This window comes from Sabethes cyaneus, chromosome 1 (genome assembly GCF_943734655.1).
Source record: "Sabethes cyaneus chromosome 1, idSabCyanKW18_F2, whole genome shotgun sequence".
Classification (NCBI taxonomy): domain Eukaryota; kingdom Metazoa; phylum Arthropoda; class Insecta; order Diptera; family Culicidae; genus Sabethes; species Sabethes cyaneus.
In genome coordinates, this window is record NC_071353.1 from 62,287,356 (window position 1) to 62,302,975 (window position 15,620).

A 15,620-nucleotide genomic window follows, 5' to 3' on the forward strand; every position below is an offset into this window, starting at 1 on the left:
ATTCAAAATTGATAAAACTCAACTCCTAGAGAGATTTCATGACCTTTGACATACATATTGCTAGGGTTTCTATCCAAATATGTTAGCGGCCTCATAGGGACACACAGAAACCTGTTCCGGAGTGAACATTTCGTGGACAACCCATCAAATGTACTCAAAATGGATAAAAATCTATTCCTAGACCGTGTTCATGAGTTGTGGCATACATGTTGCTAAGGTTTTTATCCAAACATGTTAGTGGCCTCATAGGGTCCCACGGGGATCTGCTCCAGAGTGGCCATTCCGGGGACAAGTCATCAATTGGGCTCAAAATGGATAAAACTCAACTCCTGGAGGAATTTCATGAATTTTGATATACATATTGCTAGGATTTCTACCCAAACAAGTTTATGGTCATATAGGGCCCCACGGGAATATTCCCCGAAGTGGCCATTCCGGGGACAAGTCATCAATTGGACTCAAAATGGATAAAACTCAACTCCTGGAGGAATTTCCTGAATTTTGATGTACATATTGCTAGGGTTTCTATCCAAACATGTAAGCGGCCTCATAGGGCCCCGCAGGAACCTGCTCCGAAGTGGCCATTCCGAAAACTACTTGTTAAATGGACTCAAAATGGATAAACATCAACTCCTGAAGCGTTTTCATGAATTTTGATACCGTCATCCGGGGATACTTGCAACACCGGAGTTACTTGTAACACTTTGGCGCATCGCGCTTTTGACAGCTCTAACGCATTTGTTTGTTAACATAACCATTTGTACCCTATGCCATTTTAAAGAAGGGATGTTTACCTATTGTTTAGTTAAGTGTAATCCATTACATAATTGTTTTGCTTGTTTTTATACGATTGGAAAGTAATGTCACTTTCAGAGTAGGAAAAATGGATGTGCAAAGTTGCGTCAGTTCATTGACATGGAATTATTATTTATTATTTGGTTCCTGTACACAATAAGTGCATCATATAAGCTAACAAATAGCAACTTTGAGCTTTGTTTATATTTTGAACTTGGAGAAGAAACGATGAATTCGTGTTGTTACTTCCAATATGGCGCGGCTTGCAGCACTTAAAAATGCACGTAAAAATGAAAATTATGGTAATAGACGGTATGTACAAAGTAAGTTTGCATCTGTACGATGTTATTTTGTCTACCACCATCTCCAGAAAAATTGAAATTGTGAAAAATTCCACGCGCCTTGAAACGGCAATTTGGAGTTCACCGACATGCTCCATTTTCACCCAATTTCTTTAAAAAAGCGATAGACAAAATTGGGAAACAAAAAACGCTTCCAGTATTTCTTGTTTCAATACAAATACATTCAAAATATCTCAAAATAGTCATTCGTGGTTTGAAATCAGATATAAAACCATAGGAAACGCAAAATCAGAAAAGTGTTGCAAGTAACCCCGTTTACTGGGTAACTTGCAACACCCCTATTTTCGGTTCATTCTGCAGATTCATTTAGTTTATATTTTTTCTCATAATCATAAATCAAAAGTACTCACCACTATACAAGTTTTGGCTACTTACACTTGGACCTAAACGGTATACTTCGAAAGTTATACTAAGTCAAAGTTCAAAAGTGTTGCAAGTATCCCCGGATGACGGTACCAATATTGTGTGGTTTTATTGACAATTGTACAAATTTGTCTAGGGTCTGGAACATGGTCCCGGAGATCCGGATTTACGGCAACTGGACGTATTTTCAGGTCTTATATGAGTGGGTCAGAAGGAAAGGGGTGTAAGTGACAAAAAGTAAATTTCGAGAAAATCAGATCCAAAGTTGACATCGTCTAGAAAATTCGTCAGATTATATAATAGAAAACCAATGACGCACTATGGTTGTGTTAGCTTTACTTTATTAAATTCTATTGAAATCTTGGAAAACCACTTTGATTTTCGGGATTTATAAGATAGTTTTGAAAATGTTATTTGCACTTACACCCCTTTCCTTCTCAGTTATGCACTTGTACCCCTTTCATTCCAAGCGATTATAGGGAATTACTACTTGGAGTGAAAAGGGTGCAAGTGGGAATCATATTACAATCGTCTTCATTGAAAGGTAGGTTAGCGGGTAGGCAGCAGTAGTTCAGGATTTTCTCGCTACGTGGCGCTAGTGCAGTATCCTATGCTACTGACTATTAAGAAAGTTGCAGTCTTCGGGAAGGTTGTTCAAATGACTGTCATCTCGGAAATTAAATTAAATTAAAATAGTTCAGAATATTCTCAACGTGCAGCGCTAGTGTATATGCGAACTCGTTTTATTTGCTATATCTTATTATTCATGTAACCTAAGGTATTACTTTCTTAGGCAAAGTTGTTTAGCAGCCTTATAAATGGTATAGAAAATAGTGCAGAATTGCCTCACTACGTGGCGCTACCGTATATGTAATATTCCAGTATACGCTGTAACTTACGCTACTGATTACCTAGAAAGTAGTGGTCTTCGAGAAGTTTATACAAGTGATTGTCACCTTCAAGATGGTATGAAAAATAGTTCAGAATTTTGTCATCGGCGGGGCTAGCGTATATGCGTATACGTTATATATCATGATATGAGTAACTAAAAATATTACTTTCTTCGGGAAAACGGTTTTAGTATGGCAGCCTTGCTGATAGTAGGGAAAATAGTACAGAAGTGTCTCACTGCGTGGCGACAGCGTACATGTAATGTACTTGTAAAGGCTGTATCTTGCACTACTCATGGCTCATGATCTTAGTAATCTAAGAAATCGCTTTTTTCGGAAATGGAAACATCGTTAGTCATCGATTTTCCTAGAATTCTAATTGTATGTAATCCCTGATTTACCTGATTAAAAAATCTCATTGTTTGTTTCTCGCTCCCCCCCATCCCCTTGAGTGGCATGACATCTTAAAATCAAAATCTTCACAAAATATTTGTAATGGCCTAACTTCAGAACGGCTGAACCTAAGAAATAAGTTTATATGACGTAATTTGTTCAATTATTCTCGGCTATAGTGGTAGTGTGTTCAGAGCACTCTAATTTGTTCAATTTGTTATGCGAAGAATTTGATATTTTTAATTTTACAAAAATAAGTAAAATTTGAAAATTTTTGAAAAATTGTCAGAATAAAACAAAAAATCCGATAGAGTGCCCATTCGTAGCTCTTCGCCAGATTTTAGAACATGTTTTAACTTATCATTAATAAAGATGAGACGAATCTGAGGGGACATTTTTTGAGATAATTCACGTTTTATGCTTTTTATTTTGATTTTGCTAAGTTTTTTCTTTCAGCGTATTTTTTTTCGAAAATACGCTTAATTTCCTACAACTTTTCCGTTGACGTCATTTTTAACAAATAAAGTAGTTTCCAAGATATATTTTGAAAAAAAAAGTTTTGTTTATAAATACGCCTTTTTGAAAAGTTACTCCAGACGAAAATAATTATGTTTCATGGAAAATGAATCTTTGTGTAGCGTCCAACATATCAGCAAAATTTCATCCCAATAAAAAAAATTCAAGATAAACCGTTTTGTTAGTTGAGCTGACATTGCTCATATAGTGCACTTACACCCCTTTCCTTCCAAGTGAAAACCAACTTTTATTTTGCTGGTTTTTTCAATATTCTAAAAAAAGTCATCAAACGGTAAAATTTTGACGTGAATTTTCTAGCATGCATAAAACCACGCTCAAAGTATCGTTTCCTACCATTATCTCGATTTTTTCAATTTTGTCACTTACACCCCTTTCCTTCTCACCCCCTCATATGTCTTGTACTCTAAAGAATAGACAAATTTTCCAATCTTTTGACGGTTCAAGATCCAAAATCGGTCAAGAATTGATAAAGTTAGAAGTATTTCATTTCGGTGGGTACCCGGATACCCATCCGAACACTTATGGGGTAAAAAAATTCGAAGCCCCCCATTCGACCTCCCTTACTGTTACAGGAAGACTAGTGATGACAAATGGTTCATTCCCACTAGTTAGGAGCATTCTATGAGTTTTAGCTGGCTAAGTTGAGGTAAACATTGTTTTTCTAGGCATTAAAGTCTGAAAAGGTACCCGGGTACCCAGCCGAACACATAACGGTTAAGCGATTCTTTGTTTCTTCGCTCTGAGAATTGCTACGCATGCAATTCTCACATGCAATTCCTCATTTTCTACCTCGTTTTCATGCAAGACTTCAGATTCGAGTATAATCTTAGAATCGGTTAAGGAGAAGGGATGGTTGCTCTTTTCTACGAGCTTATTTTGCGTTCAGGACTTAAATTTGGTCTAGCTTCAATGTTCAAATTATAAAATTGACTGAATAGAAAGGGTAGTTTTAAATTAACTATCACAGCATTGTTTACATTCAGGACATCTACTTGGTCTAGGTTTAATCGAAACGAATAATCTATAATCGAATAATCGAATCTTTATCTATTGGACGGGAAAGCCTTGTCGCTTTTTTCAATTGCAATTTTCCAATTCACAAGTGTAAACCAGGCGTATGAAACTGAAGGGTAAAGAAGCGGCTAACATCTTTTTACGCTTCCTACACGTCCGACACAAAAAGAAAAAAAAAACAAAAAAGTAACTTTGTTCGAGCGTTTACCAATACACATTCATCCGAGGCTAAAGTTAGAGCGGGCTACTCATAAATACATTTGGTCCGAGGCAAAGTTTGTTATGGGCTAGATGAGATGTTGGCTACACGAAAAATGTATGGGGATGACATTTGTGACAGTGGGGTGGTATAAACTTACAGTCGCGAGTCTAGGAAGGAAAATCATGCTTACATGTGATTGGTTGATTCGTTAGTTCTTGACAGCGGTTGATGTTTATGCTTATTTCAATAGTGATATTACAAATTTCTATTACATTTGCATATTCTTAGAAAAATTCTGATTGAATGATGCAAATATCTTTAAAATCCATTGAAAAATGGAGTTATAAGCGTGCAAAACATATCCACTTTTTATTACATGTGCATTTCTCGTACTTTTAAAATGCACCCCAATATAGAAAATAAAAAAGTAGTTCTATGTTAAAATATTTATAAATATATAAATTGGTTCGAAATTTTGAGAAAATCGTGATATAATCGATTCAAACCACTCGGTAGCAGACAAAACCAGGGGGGCTCTATCGCTGTCAAATTCCTTACATGTGTGCGTTACCGCAGATGATGTTTGGTCCGTTTGGTCCATGACGTTTGCATTGTCATCGGACCAAACGATTTGACGTTTCGTTTTCGTTTGCCCGTGACGTTAGTTTAGTTGATGGAGTTGATGTTTCAGATATTTTCGTCTTTTTGAGGTGCATTGGCTGCTGGTTGCATTAACTAATGTGGTGTGGTACAATAAACTAATAATTTGCTATTGACCGAAATAATAAACACTATAACTAATTTCAGATATAGATCGAAAAGTAACACGTACCGATAGCAATTTAGGAATCTGGCAGCAGTAGTGAATTCATTGAAAGAACCGGTATCAGCCAGTTTACTAACCAGATCCAAAGCTAAATAAAAGCGATATGGTTGTATATTTAAGTATAGATTGCTGACAAGGCAAAAATCCTCTTAACCAATATAGATCAAGAGTGAGTTTTTTCTATTTGCAAAACCTGGAAAACCTGGTATTATTCTGGAAGAACGATCTCATACAATCGTAAAATGGATATGCTATCGTACGATCGATGCTGTGTAAACTCGAATTGTTTTAAACATCAACGAATTGTAATTAGGAATCCTCAGCTGTGTGAAAGAATATATGCCGTAGTTGTTTTATAGCCATGCAACCGTTTGTATAAATATCGGGAATTGTTGAGAAGTGCCGACCATCGGAATTAATATTTTGCTTTCACTAATCATCAAAGCGGTTATAACTGTAACTTGTCGACTTAGTTGCATCGTGAACCAGTCAAACAAAGAATACTTTCTGGGTGTTGTAAACGATCATGGGAATTTAATTTAACGTTTTTGATATTGTGTTTAGGGTACTTAAATGTATGGAAAATAACATTGTTATTTCATCCTTGTATAAAGCAATCTTTATATAATTTTTTCATCTATGTTATGCGAAATAGTTTAATATTTTAAATGTAAGAATACGCCGAAGTCGTCTCGTCAGGTTAGAGTCATTAGAATGGATTCCTTTTTACGCCTGTACGCCCAAACCCTCTTGTCTCCCAGTTACAGATTATGATATTCTCAATTTATTGTTAGGCAGCATCGTACTTTATGTAAAATTTATTGCCATTTATTAAATTGGATCAATGACCCTCAAAAAGAATAAGTTTAGTTAATTTACTTCGGTTGGACTGCCGAAAAGGTTGTACGGTTTTGCTGTACTGCGCCATGCGTTTGTTGAGGTAGCACGTCAATATTAATTTTACTAGATACACCCCATGGTTATCAGTACCGTTATGGTCAGACATTCCTACAAACACTTTCGGGAACTCATTTTGTAGCCTATTTGTCGTGCAATTGATCAACAAGTCAAAATACTTTCCTACATTGAAATCGGGCTTATTCTCAGTAAGAATCTTTAGTTCAAATTCAACAATTCTACAAATTGTGAAGATCCTTTTGCTGCAATACCCTTCTATTTTGTCACTCAAGATCTCCGCAAGACATTTTTTGCATTTTAGCTGTCGAATCACCTCTTTTTGTGCAAAGCGGGCTTCGTTAGCTATAGCTGCTCCAATGTATTTATCATCCAAAAAGTCTCCAGAGTAAGGTAAACTTTCTAAAAGTTTTTCTTTTAGTGTGTCGAATTCCTCACAGTCATCAACCGCTCGTGAGTTGATTTTGGTTAGCAGCAAATGGTTTTTTAGCTCATTGGGTCCTCCTGGTGTTAATAGTTTCGATTCATCAAAATCGAGAATGTTAGCTTTACGTGGTACTGTTACATTGTTATGGCACAAAAGGCGTTTATAGGCTGCTACGAATTGGATCACATTGGGGTTATTATTATTGCCACCTTTTGATCTTATGGCTGCGAACAAACGTGGTCTTGACTATACCTATAGGCAGGTAGACACGAAAGAAGCTTCTCGTTTCGCACATACTGTTCCAACATTTCTCGAATGCTTTTTATATCAATGAGAAACCCAAGAAACCCGGTCTTATACCTACTTTCTAATATAGGTTCACCAGTAGAGAGACGTATGCTATAAATATATTGCTCGGCATATTCGAAGGCAACATTCAATATATCAAAGTTGTCTTCACACAAAGGCTTTTTGAAAACACTTGAATTTGAGTTTTTACTGTTGAGTGCATCAAAGATATTATTCATGATGCTGATAAATTCAATTGTGGGACCTGCTGAGGAAAAAGTTGGATCGTGCTGCATCAAAAACTCAAGAGCGTTTGCCACACTCTGGCTGAGCGTTTGCGCAGCTAAAAGCACCTTCATTTTTTGTGTTTGAAACGAAATATGTTTATCAGTAAGTTGTCCAGCTAACTTCAAACCAGTAAGATTTTGTATCTCATTAAGACGACATATGTATTGCCAGCTACTGTGTTACCTGACTCATAACGCACCCCTATTTCCGAAATTCTAAAATCTCTCATGCTTTTATTTTTGGAGTAAACATGTAATTTCTTATGTTATAAAGTCGATATTTGTATGCTCTATTCGAATTTATGATCAATTAAACGAAAAACCACAAAGTTTGTAAGTTACGAGACCCTCTCCCGTATATAACGTATATTCGTTATGAGTCAAGTAACACAGTAGCTTCACCATTCATAGTATGGAGTGTGCCTAGTGACGAAAACATATTTCGAACGAGCTTCAACATGTGGCATGGATCTAGAAGCACATAGACATTATGTCCGGACGATGGATGCGGAAAATAAGTGCGGAGCTTCGCGTTAGGTTTCAGCTGACAACCTAGACTGGTGACGGTTGCAAAATTTGTATTTGTACCGTCGAAGGTGAATCCAATAATTTTGACATTGGATGCTTGTAATGCCGTTAGGACGCTGGATACCAACAATTTTTTTTCCTCTGCTTTCAGTCCGTTAATAAAAAAATATGCGACTGGGATTTTCCAAGACTCTTCGATTGATGACACCACAAACACAAGAGCTTCTTTTGCAACAACGAGATGATCGCTGTTGTTGAGGAACTCAAACGATGTTCCGTAGTCAACAACACCGTCGAATTTCTTTGTTTGCGGATTCCATTGACAATGCTGCCTGATGGCAACTTCGTCCATCGTTAGGCATGCTAGCAGAGGACGGCCTTCCTCTTCCATCTGCTCTGCTTTTCGCTCTAAGACGGCGAAAGCTTCCTTTGTCAAACCTGGCAATCCATCTATGCTTCTATACCAACGAACGATAGTATTTTCATGTGGCAATGCATTGTTGAAAGATGTTCTAACAAAGTCATATGCTTTAGCAGAGTAAAAATGAAGGGTTAATGCGAACCTTTTCAATTCGGCTCTGTATGGTTTTCCAGTACTGCCATTACCAGAGGTTGGAAAACTCGCAAAATGAATAGATACGCCGAGCATCGGTAAACGGTTTTTATCATGATAAAACAGCTACGCGAGTGGTTCAATTCGCCTATAACAATGAGCATCATACACTCACGCTTCATAGCATCGCTGAATATACGAATATCGTGAGCAACGCAAAAGTGCAAATTACTGCTTTCTGGTGCTTGTAAAGCCACTAACACTACTTTAAACTATTCCCTTTTCGTGGTAATATTATTTTGAATACTTTCTGGCGTCCCCGGACATTCTATATCCGATAAATCGAACACACTCAATGTTCAATATTCAATTTTTGAACGAATTCTGATGTTCACATTGAGGTTCTGTTCGTGATAAAATTCAAAGCTGATGCGTGCGTTATCGGCGAGGCAGGCGAATAGTGTGTGTTCATGAGGGATGTTCATCGATTCAAACGATCACTTTTTCGCGAATTCTCCAACCACTGGCCATTACCGATTTCTTTCATAAGTTCATCTGTTCCGAAATCCTATTTATAATAATTATCTTAAAAATTAAGTTTAAATGCAAAAATTATTTAACAAACCCGAACAAGGATTTCTGCTTTTTCTGAAAGCAGCTTGCGTTCTTTTAATTCATCGAATACAGCCTCAAATTTTGTAATTTTCTTTTGTAAGCGGTATTTCTGGACTTTTAAAACGTTAATACGGTTTTTAGCATTTTGCAGCTGCCGACATACTTTTGGAAGTATTTCCACAGCTTGGTTCGGCGTCAAATTCGTAAAAGCTTTTATGTCACCAGCATATCTTAATCTAGAATATTTTAAAATAAATGAGTGGGATTTTAGTTTTCACGTCTAACCGTTTTATTTCACGTTTGTTTGTTGTGGTGTTTTGTACTATTTCTAACACGGGAAGCAGAAACGGTATCTGCAGGAGTGCACGGTTTCGTAGGTATGGAAACTTCAATATCGGAGTACTCTGCTTGCTCGAAGAGTTTTGCGATTGTTAGAGAGCTAGAAGGGAAAAAGATTAAATAAACGTATTGTACAATTGGATTATTTTACTTACGGTATAGAGCAATAAACTTGATCTTCATTACACGGTACAATATCGGAGGAAGAAATGCTGACGGAAGGGTCATTCACTTGCTGTTGATGAACCATCTGTGTCTTGGAGCACTCAGCATGCTCGAAACCTTTATCACATCCACTGAGTTTGACTGCTGTAGAAATTTGCTGTTTTGTACTAGTTCTAGCACGGGAAGAAGAAACGGTATCTGTAGGAGTGCACAGTTTCGTAGGTATGGAAGCTTCAATATCGGAGCACTCTGCTTGCTCGAAGAGTTTTGCGATTGTTAGAGAGCTAGAAGGGAAAAAGATTAAATAAACGTATTGCACAATTGGATTATTTTACTTACGGTATAGAGCAATGAACTTGATCTTCATTACACGGTACAATGTCGGAGGAAGAAATGCTGAAGAAAGGGGCATTCATTTGCTGGTGATAAACCATCTGTATCTTGGAGCACTCAGCATGCTCGAAATCCTTATCACTTCCACTGCATTTGACTGCCGTAGAACTATAAGGAAATGTGAAAAAAATATTTGAATAATTTCTATATATAATATCTATATCTATATAATTAGGTTACTTACCGAGTTTGAAAATCTCTTGAACATATAAATTCAACTGTACTAAACGATTCAACATGGGACGGAAAAACGCTGGTTAACGGAAATTTTTGCTATAATTGTTTGCATACGTGTACATAGAGCTTGCTAAGCCCAGTGCAAAAGGCTACAAAAACTTATCGTTTATCACTCAAACGTATGTTTTTTTACCGGGGTATAACTGGGGGAAAACAAAAACAAACGTGTAAAATCAATGTGAAATCTAACAACAGCAACAACAAATCGCGCGTCGATGTGTGTGTACGATAAACGTCAGCAAGCTCAATTAGGTTCGTCAGTGCGCTCGTAATGCAGATCGTGTCTATTCCATTCGGCTATCGCAGAACTAAAAGTAAAAATAAATATGGGTACCCTCATATATGCATGATTAAACTATTTTACTTACGGTGACCGACAATCTTCCGACGATTTCACTGCAGCTATATTTTCGACGCTCATGAGTGGAATTTTAATAGCTTTGGAGATTTGATTTTCGTGCGAAAAAAATTTAACTTTAGCCCAGGGAAAACTCTCGTCATTGCACAAGCTCGTAGTTTTCGTTTACCTGTTGGTGTGGTGTAAAAATCTGACTCGGTAAAATGCGCCGCACACACTAGGACACCATTTCCGTCCAGTTCTCTGTTTTCCATATCCTCCTGTTTCAAATGCTGAGCCAAAACTGTCCACCACTGTTGGGCTCGGACGGGATCCTTGGGAAATCTTCAAATAGGAGTAATACAGGAAAATTACGAAGAAAAATTCTTAAAGCAAATTACCTGTGTGTCGATATTGTCGAAGCATTTCCATTGCATTTTTTTAAAATACAAGTCTTTTTCACATAATTTCACTATACAACGCATAATTTATAGAAAGGTGTGAAGAGTTTGCGTAACATAATTTAATGAGCATAAATAATGCAAGCGCCCTTACCGAACTGTAAACAAAAACAAATAGACGCCATATTGCTAATGATGTGAGTTACACAATTCTTGACAGGCAGAGCCCCCCTGGACAAAACAACCTCATCGAGTGCCAAATGTAAAGCTTCGAGTGTCAAAGTTGGTGAGGTGTTGACGAAACGGAAGCAGGATATTTATATTTTCCAAACGTCACTCATTTAGATGTTTATCATATTTTGGTCCTTCTACCGTGACGGAAATCAATCCGCACTGGCGCCCATGTTTATTTTTCTACAGCCGGTGTCGAGCAGATGAGATGAAACATCAACGTTGAGCGCCGCCATGTGGTGATGTTTCGAAACAACGAGTTTTCTGTGGTTTTTGCATAGACGATAGAATTAAGGCTCTGCTGTCTATAGGTGTCTGTTTGCACTATGATTTGGTAACCAATTTCGAACCTTATCCCACATCCTTTTCCGTTGTTGCTGAAATGCTGTATTGAAACGCTTCAATAATTATTCAATTTTATAATTATTTTTATCATTAAGTTAGTGATGTTAATTATATCATTTTTTTGAAAATATTTGTAGTTTGCTTATATAAATTATGATTAGTAGGAGTAACTGAATAAAAATATCCGTTTCACACAACAGAATGAGTTTGTGACGAATAATGACAGATGTTACTCGGTTACTTAATCATTAATCGGTTAATCCAAATAAATAATTCCGTTTAACGATAAAAGCGATAACAAACGCCGATCCACTGTTGGATTAAGGACTATTATTCTTGATCTATACGACATCGAAACATGATGCATTGATAAATTTTGTTTTGAAAGTACTCCTATATATAGTACCACCTATGGTGCCGTAGATGCCAGTATTCGAACAGCAGTCTTCAGTTGACGTTATTTCAGTGAATCTATAAACCATGAAGTGTGACGCAGTAATTGAAAAAATCAAAGCCCGCGTGGCCGGAATCGACCCGAACGGTCCACGTAAAGTTCTGGGAGTCTTCCAGCTAATCATAGAAGCTTCTGATGGAGTTCATGAACTGGGTAGGTGCATACGATATATTTATTGAACTGCTTTGAATTAAAGTTCAATTATGTTGTTGCAGTGGTAGATTTGAAGAATCTTAAGGTGACGGAAGGCAAAGTATCCGATGCTGATGTTGTCATTAACATTAAGGACGAGGACTTCATTGCTGTTGGAACTAAATCCATCACAGTACATAGTGCAGTGGAACAAAAGAAAATCAAGATGACCGGAGATGAAGCTCTGTTCCAAGCCCTAGTTGACGCTATCTAAGCGAAAGCAGTTGATGTGAACAATGTGTTTGACGTGTTTTTTGATTTGGAATAAATTATAACTGGACTGAAATACTTGAGTTTGACAAATTCGTTAAAGTCTACTTTCCAATTGAGAAAAAGTAATTTATTATCCCACAATTGATTTTTCACTTTGGATAATACTACACAAATATTTTAATATTTCGTACCCTCAAGCTTGTATTATACAAACAAAGTTAAATTTACATATCCAACTTAATGAATATATTGCATGTATGGTTCATTGGTTATAATCCATGTTAGCATAAAGCTTTTACCCCTAATTCTGATACAAACAGCAAACGATGCACTTACGTAGTCATTCTGAAATTTATTTCTTTTGTCAGTTGACAGAACTAGAGATGTAAATTAATCGTTCGATTAATTCAACTAATTAAATCAAAAATCAAAAAAATATTCGAATGATTTTTAAACGACTGTTGCCGGCAGAGCTGCCATAAATACAGATATTTGTGCATGCATAAATTTGGGACCCTACCGTTTTCTCCGGAGTATTTAATTTTCTCGATCTAATCTTTTAAATAACATAAATAGTTTATGGACTACTTTAAAATTCTGGAACATTAGTAGAGCCAGAAATCACAGCAACTGAACTAATTGATGGGTCCCAAATTTATGCATGCACAAATATCTGTATTTGTGGCAGCTCTGGTTGCCGGCACGAATAGGGTAACGACACCAGTTTTCGCCACTGTTATCGGCATAAAATTGGAAAACCCAAATTTACTGCCATATAGTTGCATATCGATGAGCAGTTTGAAACACACAATAAGTAGAAACGTTTTTCCTATGTTTTCAGGAAAAAATTAGGACTACATGTTTGAAAATATAATTGTAAATGTAAAATTTAGGATGCATGTTCAAGCACCAGTTTTCGACCCCCCAAGATCCAGCTTTCGCCACTCCCGGGTTCCAGTTTTCGCCACCCCTAGAAGCATCGTTTGCGGCATGTTCTAGTCTGGAAATTCATATATATTTATGCATTTTTCAAAAACTAGAATGAGTTTTCAGTACAATGAAGAAAAGAAAATGGAAATCCGTTGAGAAATAACCGAGATATGGCAATTTACTTGAAATCAGTATCAGTAGCGTCTATCTCTAATTTGGCACATGGCCGAAATCGTATCAGCATGGGTGTCAAACTTCAAGATTTTATAATTTACTGACACTGAAAGCTTTTCCAGGTTCACTGCTTTTTATGGCAACCTTGTAGCAGATTCGGAGTACCCCGGCGGAAGTGCTCATTTTAAGATATATTCGAAATCATATCAATATGTGTGTCAAATTCTATGATTTTGATGTCTCGTAAAACCTTAAAGTTCTACATCCATGATGCTATAGTTTCAGTCATTCCAAAATGGCCATAAACAGTATTGGCAATTTTTTAGCAACTAATTCACGGAAATGGCTACTTTTCATCAGTCGAATTCTAGTTCAAAAAATATAAATCAATGTGCAGAAGCCGAAAAAATCAGTTTTTTTTAAAATAATTTCCAATATTATTTAAATATTCAGGAAGAACCAGAGAATATACCTCGGCGAATGCAACCGGCTGGGTAAATGAATTTTTTCCAGACTTTGTACATTTATTTCTAATTTATAAACTTGCTTGCTCAATTTATACATAACTCGACAAAAATAGCATTAATGAGTTCTTTTACATAAGAATGTATCTCTATCTTTAAGTCACAAATAAGGAGATCCAGCGGCGTATTCAAGCAGTATATCGCGCCTACTTTGCCCGTCGCAAAACGCTGAGGTTAAGCAGCATAAAGGGCCAAACAGAATGCTGCGTCAACGAGTCCGTCAGTGTTATTCTGACAATTTTTCCATGGGTTTACTGTCAAATTGACGCTGACGAATGTGTTAATGCTGCATTCTGTTTGGGCCTTACGCCGCCATACGTACGTGACAATGTTCAAACCCCCTATTAAACCGGTAGACTATGCTTATGGGAGACTTACGCAGCTTTGCGGACGACATTTGGTGGAGTACAAGTTGAAAGTGAAGAGTAGCGGTAGTGGATGAATCAAGGGCAATAGACACTGCTTGGGGAAATACCTAACGTACATTTGGCAAAAGTCGGTAAACTACAGTGAACCGGACACGTCGTAAGGAAAGCGGTTCTATACAACAACCCCACCGGCACCGGCACAGAGGGACACCGCCTGGGAAATGGGCGACACCGACAAGTTACCCAAGATTGAGTTGAACCACCACGGCTCTAAGCTGCTGATGACAACGAAGATCGTTTAACCAGCCCTGTACATCTTCCTGTGCCCTAAACAGCTGGCTGTGAAATTTCAAGCTTGAAAGTGTAGAACAAATTTTCTCCTGGGGAGTTTGAACCCCAAAATCCGCCCCCCCCCTCAAATTTGCTTTATGCAGTAATTACAAGCAAGAATCTATACTGCCCATGGATTCATAGTTGACGTAAAAGCCAAAATGACCTAAATGACCTAAATGTACTTTTTCGGCCCTTCGCATTTCTAACTATGTAATATACATGCCCAATGCTCAAACAACATTTGTTTGTTCAAAAATATTCGAGAAATTTGGGAAAATAGAGCTACTCTGCATAGTTGACGTAACTCCCCGCATAATCATCTAGCATAGCAACCTACTTTTCACGGGCTTTACGCCAATCTATGAAAACAGACTGTTTATTCGCCTAAACTGGCATATGCATTTTTTGAATACAATAAACGAGAAATGAATCACGAAACCTCATCGGTCCTCTTTTGACTAATAATCTGTACTAAATTGACAGATTATTTGATTGAAAAAGTATACAGTTAAGATTATATGGTCTTTTCCGATAAAAATGCGTTTTCGCAACAATGATGGTGTTGGTCGTTACGTTAACTATGCATCCATGGGCAGTAAAGAACAGATTCTACTGATGAAATCTCCACATTTTCTGAACATGATAGAAAGTAGGAAATAATAAATGGACGTTGCTTTTGAATCGCAGTCGCAAAATCTATTAGACTTTCTGCAGATGATAGTAGTGCTGCTTTTACAAACGTAAATGAAAAATGTTTTCTGATCCATTTAATTATAGTTATCCTGCATGTGCTTGTAAAATCTGAGTTGTCATATCAATAATAAATTGCGTACATTTAATAAACTCATTATATCTAATCTTTGTAACCAAGAGCGCAGGCTCTTGAGGAAACCTGATGCAAATTATTCAAATAAATTAAGCAAAGCAAATTGTTAGAGTGCAGGACAATTTCGGTGTTACCGTTATGATATTGTCCCTTACAGTCTTGC

The 15,620-nt window shown here is 37.0% G+C and overlaps 1 protein-coding gene across 1 annotated transcript; it reads left to right on the top strand.

Annotated features, from left to right (window-relative positions):
* The first annotated feature begins 11,923 nt into the window (after nt 1–11,923).
* Nucleotides 11,924–12,303, top strand: LOC128732773 (non-specific lipid-transfer protein-like 1). Its single transcript, XM_053826140.1, has 2 exons — nt 11,924–12,050; nt 12,113–12,303. Exons 1-2 carry the CDS (start codon nt 11,924–11,926, stop codon nt 12,301–12,303), a joined length of 318 nt encoding a protein of 105 aa, XP_053682115.1.
* The last annotated feature ends 3,317 nt before the right edge of the window (nt 12,304–15,620 follow it).